Raw genomic sequence first — 12,712 nt, 5'->3', positions numbered from 1 at the left:
AATAATGGCTGAAATATCTCTCTGTCGTGACTGCCCTTCAGCTCTCCTCCAAACCCGTGCCGCATATTATGTTATAAACATCCATATTTTGAGCCTAAATTTCCAAAACCTTTTATTGATTTTATAATAAACATTTTATTTAGTTAATTCCAGGTTTATTAGAGAGCTTGTTTGTTCTCAGGAATTTCTCCTTTACACATTTTTGCTGTTTTTTTTTTTTAAAAAAAAAAACAACTCGTAAAAGCAATATTAAAGCAATGAAAACACCTGATTTTATTAAATAACTCCAAGAACTGGATCCCAAATCCTACATAGTAACTCTAGACGATGTCCTAGATGCAATGACATGGTTATTTTTTTTCTGTGCTATATTTAGATAGTCTTTTTAACTGTCCTTTTCTTTTGGAAAAAGGGAGATGGGCTTAAATCCCACCAGTGACTGATCAGCTGCTATTGGCAGTCCTGAGGTCAGGTGTATCACCTGGTTTTCACAAAACCAGCACGTAGCTCAGCTGAGTGGCAGATGGACAAGGGTGTATAAGAATTGTGCATGCACGTGAGCTGAGACAGATGGCCTGAAGAGTGGGGTGCAGATAGATTCCTCCAGGAGATGCTGCGTTAAGAGGCAGAAGGGCACGAGTGATATACTGAACTTTGCTATTTTGAAGCAACAGAACTGAAGCCTTGAAGAAGTGAAAAAAGAGAGGCTTGCCATCCCGTGGCTCCATGGTACTGTTCCCCGTGTGCCGGGGAGTTAGCCTACTGGCTTACATGATTGCTTTTGGCACACAAAAATATTCTGCACTTTGTAGCTCTCTGAAAAATATTTAAATCTTCTACTCTTTTGTCTGAAGCAGAATTATGCACTGTGGATGGCAGCAATTATATGATAACAGATTAAAAGTCCCACTATGATAGCTAAATTATTTTAAATCACCAAACACTAAGGAAGTTGGATAGAGATGAACCTTTGAACGTAATTTCCTACCAGGGCACAGAATGCTGACTATAAGTATATTAATCTGGAATAGGCCAGAGCCATATTATGCGTCCTCTAGGGTCTATCTTTTAATTTCTATCAGATGGTGATTTTTATTTACAGAACTCAGAAGATTTTTCCTACTAGTTAACTGAGTAACACAGTGAGTGGTTTTCTACATAGTTTGCTGAGGCACACAGATGCTCAGTTAGCTTTTCAGCATGTTGTGGTTTGGGCCTGATTGGCAGCCAACCACAATGTAGCACCTCTCTCTCCCTTCCCCTCCGGCAATGAGAAGGGACAGAGAGCCAGGCTTGGGGTTCAAGATAGGACTGGGATGGGGAAAAATCCCCCTTTTATGATCACGAGCAAAAGGCAGACTCGTTAGGGGAAGAAAAAAAGAACATACATTTATTACAGACACTAACAACACATAACAGAGTAGGACAGTGAGAAGCATTGCCACATCTTGAGAACACCTTCCCCCCACCCCTCCCTTCTTCCCGGGCTCAGCTCTGCTCCCGATATCTCTACCTCCTCCCCCAGTGGCGCAGGGGCAGGGAATGGGGGGTGCAGTCAGCGCTGCCACTTCCTTCATCTTCGGTGAGGGGAGTGTCCGAAACATGTTCCCCCCTGCTCCATTGTGGTCCCCCTTTCACAGGAGACAGTCCTCCACAAACTTTCTCTGACTTGAATTCCTCCTATGGGCCGCAGCGTTCCCCACACTGCTCCGTCATGGGTCACTAACTTCCTCCGACTGGATTCCCTCCCACGGCTGCAGCCCTTCCCGAGCTGCTCCGGCGTGGGACTCCCCCGCATGCTGCAATCCTCCCAGCACTGAATTACAGCAGCGGGGCTGCCTTTTCCCATGAGACCCCGGCCTTCTTCGGGCACAGCACCTTGATTATTCCGAGCAGGAGCAACAGGCCATAAATCAGTGTCTGCTCCACCATAGATCTTCATGGGTGGCGGGGGGGGCCGCCCTGCCGTCTCACCACGGGATACAGGGGGGTCTCTGCTCCGGCACACCTCCCCCCTCCTTTCTTCCTCCGTTCCTCCACTGACCTTGGTGTTCACGCAGCTGCAGCAACTCCTCCTCACAAGTCCCACTGCCCGTCACCATGTCCCTTCTTAAATACGTTATCGCAGAGGCGCAGCTGATTGGCTCAATTTCCCAAACAGAAGTGGAGCTGACGAGGAGCTGGGGGAGCTTCAAGAAGCTTCTCACAGGGGGCCGCCCCGATAGCCCCCTCCCCTGCCACCAAAAAAACTCCACCACTCACTCAACCCAGGACACAGCATAAGGTCCAATCATTGTGGTGCAGGGAATATAATCAATCTGTCTTCAGTTTTATTCTTTTGCTGCAACCGTTCATATTTCTTGACACCAGAATCAATCTAGAGACAAATACAATTTTCATTTTCTTTAGAAAAATTATACTTGCCTTTCCAACTAAAATATTGGTGGAAAGGATTCTAAAGTATGCTGATTAACATGCTGTTTTCTCCATCCTCCCTCCCTCAAAAAGAAACCCTTTGCAAAGTAGCATATATCCTGCTTTTATTTGCTTGCTCCTTCAGGGATTTAAGAGTTGCTACCGAGAGCAAAGGGGAATTTCTATCCATAGGCAAGGGAGGCTATGTTCTCAAGTGTGGTCAAAAAAACCACATGGTCTCATTTTATGTCATATTCTCTTCTATTTATACTGTTCGCTTCTATTTCGTTAAATTAAATGGTAATTATCTTCTTTCATGCATTTAAGTTCTTTAGAACGGGAGGGAAATTACTAGGTACTAATCACTAGGATTCTTAGTCATTAGCTGCTGAATAGAAATGGGCATTCTTCCACCTGCTGTTGACCCTTATTTCAAAATACAGCTCGTTTATCCTGAGAATGAAAGAAGATATTTTCTACAGAATGGGGGTGAGAGAAAAGAGAGGCTCAGACAGAAATCATTATGCAGAACAGGCACCCTCCTGGTGCCACTGTATTTTCCCCTCTCTGGAAAGCAGAAAGGTTCCTTTCTTGCTTATTAATTTTTATGACATCCAGATGAGAAAATAAAGTTCATTTTCACAAGTGCTTTACATTAGAAGTCTTAAAAACCCACCATCACTACCAAAGAAAGTAGAAATCCCAACCCTGGAAAGGAAATCATTAAATAGAAGACATGCAGAATATAGAAATATGAAAGTTAACTGAAATACAAGGACTTACTAAGAGATTCACAGCCTTAGCCTGTGAACAGAGCTTGCTGAAACATGGATTGTTGTCTGCTGTTTCTATATGGATTCTTGAAGTGTATGCTATTGGAGTGGTTTCTCATAATGGGTGACTGATTTGACTATCATTTGCCATGGGCTTTTCTTTCATTCTTTTCCCACAGGAGAATATGTGATGCAATGTTTTGGTTCAGTCACTTTTGTCTGTTCTTTTTTGTGTTGCCGTATATTTGTGTTGGAGAAGTCTGAGTCAAAGAAGTGTTCTTTGGGCTTTAAGTGGGAAAGGGGTAATGTTTGGATGGTCACCAGTTGCTGGGGAAGCTAGGGTAAGGGCTAGGTAAGATAGTTACTGCTAGAACATGACATCTGTAATATGGTTTTCAGTTTGAAGGAGATCGGGAAAAATTCTCTGGAAAGTTTAGCGCTCCTTCAGAAATTCAGAACATTCACTCTCACTCTCACACAGAGCTTTTGAGGGGCTCACAATTCCGAACAGGACAGATACGAGTTGTCAGGGTAGATCAGTCACATTTAAGCAGGATTTACAGATTTATAATGAGGTAGGATACCACTATGTTCCTTGCTAGCTTTATTGCTAGTTGTAGATCCCAGGACATTAATAAAGCTGTTTCTAACCTTAGGATCAGATTTGGCAGCAATTATGGATCCTTATAGGAAGCCCTTTAGGCCACACCTGTGTAGCCTCTATCAGGCATGCCAGTGGATACAGGCTAGTTCCTGGGCAAGTGGCACAGCCTATATTGTATCTAAGGCCTTTTGGAAGGAGCTGTGCCCTATCTGCATTTAAGCAGGACGGACCTTCAGCATGACAAGTATTCGGAAACCTTTTCTGTTTCTCCCTGTTTCATTCATGTCTGTGATGACTCCTCCATACCCTTTGTAAGGCCACAGGCCTGACACACCTCTAGAGTATCTCATCACAATAACTGGACAGTCATGCGATGCATTGACATGGGTGCTAGTACTCCTAGGGAAACTTAAGACCAGAGGCCTGTCTTTGGAGCCATCCAAACCCAAAATAAAAAGGCAAGCGATCTGTGATGGACTAGGTGAAGTCTACACTCCCTGTATTCCCCAGTACACTTGGTTAGGGACTGCAGGCAAAGGGGATTGTTCCACCTGGCAGACTTCCCTTTTCTTTCCTGTTTCCCATTGCTGGTAGAGCCCAGACTTCATAAAGTAGAGGAGGATGAACAGCAGTCACTAGTGGGACTTTCTCACAGCATCAGGTTGTCAACAGCAGGTGCAGGACACTTGCATGAGGAGTCCCACACTTGAGGTCCCACGTGGGGGGAATACACACTGCCCCAGACTGACAGCGTATCACTTTTGTGACCCCCTCACCTCAGTAAACATGATGGGAGTTGTTGTCCCCTGGCTGCCCTGACTCCTGTCATTAAGAGACAGTTCAGGATGGGAAAATCTGATGCTCACATCTCACAGCTTGAACCTGGGTGTCATCCCTTTAAAGGGAGCTGCCTATCCAGGCATATGGCTGCATGCCAGGAGGTGGGAGTGAAACATGGTAGTTTCATAAATTCCTAGAGAAGCACGTAACTTCAGCTGCTCGCTATTTTACTGATTGAGTCAACAGCTAAATCCCAAAAGGCACATCCAGAAATAAAAGGCCTCCATTAAAAAAAAAAAAAAAAAAAGAGAAGGATCTTTTAACAAGTCCTTCTTGTTAAAAGGAAGACAGAAAGCTTCCCAAGGCAACCGTAAGCCACCAGCTTGGCAGTGCAGGCTGTAAGGCACAGACCGGCTGTGCCAGGACACGGTGCACCGAGGCGTTGACCAGCGGGGCCGGGATCACAGCATGGGGACCTGTGGTGAGCTGCCCCTGGGGTGATCCAGGCCCAGCCTTAAGCTTTTTGCCCTAACAGGACCTTCTCCCTACTTTGAGCAAAGCAGCTCTTCTGCCACCTCCCCAACAATACAGTTGCCAGAAAATTTGCTCGCAGTAAAGCTCTGCTTGCAGCACCAGCAAATACTCACCAGCATTAGCACCCCCAGGCCTGGCTGTCCCTGCCTGGCCCCCCGGGGCTCCCCCCCGGCCCAGCACCCCACGTCAGCCCCCGGGGCCGTCAGCCCCTACCCCAGCGACACCACAGCAAGGCCGGTCTCCAGCTCCCCACAGCCCTGCCCAGCCACGGGCCCCACCGAGCTGCAGGCCCAGGAACCTCCCCATAAAACAGGTTTGCTCATTCTTCATCCCCTTGGTTGCTATTATTCCAGTTACTAACATACATTAGATTGTCTTCCCTTTTGCCTCTGTTCTGCAGTAAATTACTGCAAGACTGAAAGATGATTAAGTGAATTTTAATACAGGAATGCCAAATGCTCATGTAGCAAATGGAACATTGTAAATTAAAACAGCCAAACCATCACAGGGTACGGGCCAACGCTCAGAAGGCTCCCTTTGCTACTGCACACCACAGTTTGGAGCAACTCCACTGAACCCACAGGGGCCTTGCCCTTACAAAAGGGCTGAAAATGGTGGAAAATCAGACACACGGACAAGTAATTAATTCATCTGTAAAGCCTAATACTATCAAATGGTTGAAATGATTGCTGAAAGAAGTAAACAAAACCAAAACCCTTCTTACTGTAAATGGCCTTCCAATTTGTGTATTTACAGCTGTCTGAAGTCCCCAAGCGTGGATTTGTGTATTTCACAAGAAGATAAACGTTTTCATAGTTTTTACTAAAGTTCTATTTGTTGTCAAAAATTCATCGGATGGATTTCGCCTTTATTTTGCAGTGCAAATTGCCCAGAAAGCCCCCATTTCAATCACTCTCGTCACACGACTTCACGGACCTTTGTGTGCCTCTCCTCTCTCCGCAGTGTTTCACCTCATGGATTGCGTCAGGCTCTCCACCGTCACCACTGCTTTGAGAAACCACTGCTCGCCGTCACCTTTTCCCGCGTGTGACTGGCCCCGGAAACATCTCCTCCGCTCCGCAACAGTTTCTAAACCCAGTAAGACTTTTTAAAGCAGTGGCGCAAGCACTGCCCGTGCAAGTACTTGTGCTCGAAGTCACCCGAACCAAAAAGTTTTCATTAGTTTCCCCCGCCCCCCCTTTTGGACCTTCCTCCACCACCCTTTACACAAACGCCCGCTATAGGCACCCGAACTCCCTCACAAACCCCTTGCGGGGCTTTAACCTACCCAATACACTTCAACTTCGCTCCTCATAAGCGTAACCCAAATCACCCCCCCCCCACGCCCGCCTCACGGGGCCAGCCGGCTTTGCCTCGGACGGGCGGACGGACACACAGACCCACCAACCCCTGCGCCCGCCGCCAATGACGCTCCAGCCTCGTCCTTGACCCGCCCCCAGCCACGCCCCACTGAGGGCGAACGGCGCTTTCCCCGCCCCTTTGCCCGGCGGGCGCTGTTTGCGCCTGCGCCGCTCCTCGCCCTCCCGTTGCTTTTTCCGCCGGCGCGGCGGGGCGGGGACAACTGTCACCTTCCTCCGGTCCCATTGGTCGCCGGCCGGGTCCGGGTGGGTGCGCGCGCATCTCGGTGCCCGCCTACCTCTCCGGTGCCCGTGGGGGGGGTCCTTCCGATTTCGCCAGCCGCCCCGGGGTCGCGAGCTCCTCCGTTACCCGCCCCGCTGCCGCCCGCTCTCCCCTGCCCTGTCCCCCCCACGCCCGCCGTTGCCGCCGCCGCGCGGAGGGGCCTGCCCCCAGCGGGGAAGGACGCGCGGCCGGCGTTCCCCTTTCGGTACGTCGGTGGCGGTTGGCTCTGCTCCCCCCTCCCCTCGCCCCTGCGGCTCCGGGGGCGGGCTGCGGCGGGGCGGCCGCCCCCCCGGGCTCGGGCGGGCGGTGGTCGGCTGGTCTGCCCGCCCGCCCGCTCGCCCTGCGCGCCTGGCGACCCGCTGGCCGTAGCGCGGCGGGGCGGCCTTGCCGCGGCCGGCGGCGGGGCTGGCGGCCTGGGCGGGTGCCCCGGGGAGCGGCGGGTGCGCCGGCCCGGCTGTGCGGTAACGGAGGGGGGAGGAGGGGGGGGGGGTGGTATGTGTGCGGGTTGCGGCGGGGGACAGGCAGACCGCAGCCTCCTTGACCTCTCCGGTGGCGGGAGGTGGAGTTGGCGTCGCCGAGGAGAATGCTCACCCGCTGCGGGCGCCGCTTTTCCGAGTTTCAAGTTAACTTTCCTCGATAGGGACGACGAGACCTGCCGAAGCCCGGGCAGGGGGGCGGGAGGGGTCGGCAGTGGCACCGGGGGGGGGGGGGGGAGGGGGGTTCAGGCCCGCGGGCTGCCGGTGTGGCGGCTGGGCAGGGAACGCGGGCCCCGGCGCCGTGTCACCTCTCCAGACCGGCCCCGGCTGCTTCAGGTGCTTCTGTTCGCAGGCTCGGTGCTTCACGTAGACGCCGTCGTCTCCTGGCCGTCGGAGTTTTACTCAGAGCAGTTCGCCCTAGTTTATGCATCAGAGTGCGGTGCTGAAGCTGGTGTGCAGATGCAGACCTGGTGATGCAGGAATCCTTTCTTTGGTTTAAGTGCTCGCTGTTGGGGTTTGCTTCTTTTACTCTCGGCAGCAGTGTGTACACGAGTAGTAGTTTGAAAGACTCACGTTTCCTTAATTCTCTTGTGTTTGAAATTCAAACGCAGCAAGATTTGTGTGTTCCTGAATGTTTCTTTTGACTTTCATGAATTATAAAATTTAGGGTTTGTTTGATTTGTTTTTGTTTTTTTCATAAGAACCTTTTAGAATTGTTCCAAATTCTAGGACTTCAGCCCTGTTCCAGCATAAATGCCTTTAACATTAAGATGTGGGATACTGGATTCAGTAGCTTAGAGTATTTGCCTCTCATCTTCCTACATTTCTTTAAAAGTTGTATGCAGAAGCTGAATTGACATGGGTATCTAAGTATCTTCCTGTCTCTGTTGACAAAGATAGTGCTGTAATGTAAGGTCATAAATCTGTTGCTGTGTTCAGGCTCTGGATAAAAGTAGTATTTTTTTACAACAGGTTACTACTACTTTGACTATTTAAGCATGAGTATGTAGCTAGTAGTTTCCCAGATAGGTCTAATATTCCATATTCTAATATTCTGCTTTTTCATGTGCATTTTTTAGCAAGTCTACTTTATTTTCTAGTATTTATCCATAAAATCTGTTCACTGCCCAGGTTCAGTCAAGGAGCTGGACATGTATCTTGACTTAGCATTGCAGTTAGGCAAAATCAGTAAGACCATGCATTTAGTTTGCTGATTGGTCCCACCGAGATGCTTGCAGAGAAGCCCTTACTTCTTCTGTTGTGCAGTTTGCATATCTGGGTCCCAGGATGCGCGGTTTCCTGGAAAAATAAAGTATTCAATATTAGTAGGAAGGTCATTTAGGGACTTCTAAGGACAGAATTTGATAGCTTATGCTCTAAACCATATTTTATATAATGTCAGATTCAGACTAGCTGTGTGTCAAGTTTGCTTAGTTTCATCTCAATGTAGGCTTTGAGAAGAAGGAAAAATTTTGTGTATTTTGTTCCCTACACCCACCTCCAAATCTCTTGTACCTCCTGCGCTTTTGTTTGTGGAGTTTCTTTTGCCGTCTCCTTCCACCCCCACCTTTGAGGGATTCTACTGCTTCTCATTTTGTATCTGTCCCACAAGATTCTGAGGAACAGCTGTGAAATCTTGCATTCTTGTTGATCCCTGACTGGTGAAATGGTAAGATATAGTGCAAAGCAAATGCTTCACGTCCAGCTTTGTGTGATGGCAGAGGGACAGGAGAGGCTTTGTAAAACTAAGTGCCTTTTGAACATGTGTTCAAAAGTGCATATGTCTGTGTCCAAATCTGATGTAAGTTTAGCAGATACTGCACAGTGAAATTTCAGTGTGGGCATTTGATTTTATAATACTTAATGCTGAGTAATATACTTTGTCTCGCAGAGACTGAAAATACTGTTGAGAAAACGACAAAATGAGTAGTCGTCGAAAACGCGCGCCTCCATCAAAAATAGATGAGGAGAAGAAGAAAAAGCTCTGCTGGAATATGCATGAAGATCGGAAAAATGAGATGATAACAGATGATGAAATGACTAATGAGGACCACGTTCCAGGTCCAAGCACTACTTCTGCATCCTTCATTGTTATAAATGATGATAGCACTGATGATCTCATTCAAAAAGAAGCCAGTGGCTCAAAATCTGTTAAGTTTTTGACGGTGAACGATGAAGAAGACTCTTATTCCATCTTGACTCCTGTGTCAGTACAGCTAAATATTATAGTCTTGCCATACCGTGCGGATGGGTGCTGGAAAGCTTTGTTGGGAGAATTTGCTCTTCATCTTCCTTCTGAGCAAATTCTAACAGATGAATTCCATGAAAGGAGCTTTACTTTGATGAGAGGAGACTCTGATGATCAGCTGCATGTCTGTGTTCATGAAAGAAGTGAAGAAGAGTACAGTTATGAAACAAAAGAATACCTGGGTGCTTATGAACAACGTATTTTGGTGGAAACAACTCTAGAAGGTGAAATATTGGAAGGCTTGAGATGGTTGCAGAAGAAAAAGATAATTGGACTTTATCAAAGACCTGGGGAGGCTCAGGCTTTAAAGGTATGGCTTCATATATTTGTTTTGCGTTTCAGAAGTTCTTTTTTTTGTTGTTGTTTGAAGTAGAAAATAAAGACTTCTGAACAACAAAGTCTGGAAGCTACCATATATTTTTATAATGTGATGAAAATACACAGTTTCTACATGCTTTTGTAAATGTTTTCAGTGTGTTTTTTCCTAAAATTTTCTTTTTACTGTTGCACTGTTAGTAATTCATTACCCAGGGGAATCACAGAAGCTTTCAGCTACAATGTACTGTATCCTTTATATAGTGATTTTAGTAGATACATTTTCTGTCTATATCTGCTAATTTTCAAAGCACTGTTGTTATTTTCATGCTCTTCTGTTTATAGTATTCTTGTCATTCTAACAGTTAATTAAATGATTAACTAGATAACCATTTCATAGGTTGGAATTTACCTTCTGGAAGCTGGGCTAAGTAAACCAGAGTTTCTCAGCGATGGAGGTGGAAGACCCAAAAAAGCTAATCAGCTGATTCAAAAACTCATGGAAAAGTTCTATAGTTTTTTAATTCCAGGTAATGCAATTCAGTTGAATGTTGATGAATTTTTGTTATTAAAGTGTGTATTTTTTCAGTAGTTTTAAATATAAGGGAAAATAGTAAGTTAGTTCTGCCATCTAGAGCAACTTTTATTTACAAGGTAATATTATTAGGTAGTTCTCTTCATATTATTATTATCTGACCATTAATCATATGCTAATTAGTTTATGGTCAAATTACAGGTGATAATATTCCTTCTCTACAGATAAGGTACTGAGGCACATGGGAGCTTGAGTCCTTATGTTTTTGGAAGTCGATACCGTTTTCAGATTCGTGTGGGTTGTTTGAACAGATATACAATAGCTTGTCCAAGTTACACACAAACTGCTTAAAAAGAACTAGGAATTAAATTTAGAAAACTTTTGTTCCTAAGTTTGGTGCCCAACACACAACTGTGGCTGCGGAATATCTGTTTGGTTTATGTTGTAAAGCAGCTATAATGTAAATTGATACAAAATGCACCTCTGACAGCTTTGAGAATACACCACTGCAAATTTACAAATATGGGCCTTGTCATCGTTTTGAAATTGGACATATGTTTACCAGACTGTGAGGAGATTGATGACGCAGACTCCAATATTAAGATCGAAGTCACTTTATTATTCAGAAAGCTGTGTTTTTATCCCCCTACAAAGTTGTCCACACCTCCAACATAAGTGCTTATTGGTTAACATACATTACTCACACACCTATTCTAAACATTTGATTGGCTATCTTAACTACACATGTTTTTTTCCCTTATCACTATAACTTGCTTTTTTACATTTTTTGCTCTGGGTGTTCTTCCAAAGTCATCTGTTGTTCACTGATAACTTTCTTATTTTTCTGTTATTCAAAACCCTTATTTTTCTGTTATTCCAAAACCTTCAAGCTCTGTTGTTGCCTTATTTTTCTGTTATTCAAACCCCTTATTTTTCTGTTATTCAGAAACCTTCAAGGTCTGTTGTGACCTTACTTTTCTGTTATTCAAAAACTTTCAAGGGCATCATGACCTTTGATGTAAAATGTCTCCACAAGACTATACTTGTTAGGGATACAGATTTTTCAGGCAATCAATGACTGCTTTATAGTGTGATGACTTAGGAAACTTAAAAAACACAACCTTGGTCTTGTTCCTGATTGGAGAATGGATTCAAAATGTTAGTTGAAGACTGACTTAATACCAGTGACTGTGATTTACTGAGTTTCAGTGTTTTTGCAGAAGCAACAGAAGCCTAGTACCACCCGTATAATTATACTTGATCTCAAAAGACAGAATTGTATAAAAAAATTAGGCAACTTGCTAAAGAGAAGCTAAAAGGAAGAGCTAACACAATAAAATCTGTATATCCATGCCTGTTGCAAAGAACAAGTGTGCAACTGTCAGAAAAGACTTGAGATATACCAAGAGAAGGGCCAGTAAAACTAAGTATGTGGAGAAGGGAAGATACTGTACGTAAGAAACCATCCTTCAGAAAACTGAAGTAATCTGACTGAAGCAAACTTGTCAGTTTAGGTTTGAGAACAACAAAGCAGATCCAAAAAGAAGTCTGAAGAATAAATAGTTTAAAAAACAGAAATGAATAGTAATGTTTTAAAATGCATTAGGAGAAATAAATTATAAATGCATTAAAAGCAGTATATCTGTCAGAATTCATAGACTTGAGATGACTAAGACATATGAAAGTGTGTTCAAAGTAATGCTATTGCAGGAAGCACAATTTTCTTCTCTACATATCATGGTGGAGGAGTTGTGGAAAGAGATTGTGTACGGACAAAATTAACAGTGACCTATTTTGAGATCAAAAATAATTTTCTGCTGGAACCTGGGGTGTTGTCCTCAATATACTAAAGGATAGATTTTTATGGACTATGTGGTTCAGTATAGCTTGCAGGTGAAGAGGTTACATAGCTTCTGAAAGGGAGGACATGCCCCTCAAAGTTACTGGAGCAAGATTGTGGACCTGAGTGATCGGGGTGTTAAGCTGTAACTTAACCCTTTCAGGAGCCACGCAGCCAGTGCAGGTTCATGAAGGAGCGGTGTTGCCAACTGGTAAATTTTCTGTCCGTTTTTCAGCACGTATGTTTTGAAGTGGTGTAAAATAATAATAAAGTCTGGATTCTATGCCAATCAATGCCATATAAATGACTAAGTAAAATAGAGGGTGTGGAGACTAGAAATAAAGGGTTGTTGATGTGTACGAAGATCGCTAGTCAAGTCCTACAAAGGCACGTGCAGTTTAATGTATTCCTAATGCTTTGGGAAATACAGTGATTGGTGAGGTGATATCATTAACAAACTTAAAATGTATTATTCAGCATAAGAGATTAAAAACGATTGAAAGCTTGCAAACAGACTAGGCAGTGGAGATTCAATATAAATTCAATATAGA

At 45.0% G+C, this 12,712-nt stretch overlaps 1 protein-coding gene and 1 long non-coding RNA gene across 5 annotated transcripts in view; one reads left to right on the top strand and one right to left on the bottom strand.

Moving 5' to 3' along the window:
* Positions 1 to 5,919: 5,919 nt before the first annotated feature.
* LOC116965929 lies at positions 5,920 to 6,476 on the bottom strand. Its single transcript, XR_004409816.2, has 2 exons — positions 6,395 to 6,476; positions 5,920 to 6,195 (listed from the first exon to the last, which is right to left on the bottom strand). It is a non-coding gene; the product is annotated as an uncharacterized LOC116965929 (long non-coding RNA).
* A 270-nt stretch (positions 6,477 to 6,746) lies between these two features.
* SHPRH (SNF2 histone linker PHD RING helicase) overlaps positions 6,747 to 12,712 on the top strand; it is a 58,224-nt gene continuing 52,258 nt past the window's right edge. For 2 of the 4 annotated variants that reach the window (XM_033011636.2, XM_042795859.1), the window contains exons 1-3: positions 6,747 to 6,952; positions 9,115 to 9,781; positions 10,187 to 10,316. In XM_033011636.2, the coding sequence (XP_032867527.1) occupies positions 9,146 to 9,781; positions 10,187 to 10,316 (766 nt within the window). In that variant the 5' untranslated portion in view covers positions 6,747 to 6,952; positions 9,115 to 9,145. Of the gene's footprint in view, positions 6,953 to 7,575; positions 7,694 to 7,892; positions 8,893 to 9,114; positions 9,782 to 10,186; positions 10,317 to 12,712 lie in introns of those variants that run through there. The other 2 variants (XM_042795858.1, XM_033011638.2) reach the window with 2 other exon arrangements.

Source organism: Tyto alba, unplaced genomic scaffold, assembly GCF_018691265.1.
Source record: "Tyto alba isolate M040663 unplaced genomic scaffold, T.alba_DEE_v4.0 Super-Scaffold_22, whole genome shotgun sequence".
Classification (NCBI taxonomy): domain Eukaryota; kingdom Metazoa; phylum Chordata; class Aves; order Strigiformes; family Tytonidae; genus Tyto; species Tyto alba.
The sequence above is the reverse complement of the archived record's forward strand: the minus strand, read 5'-3'. Positions and strand labels throughout refer to the sequence as shown.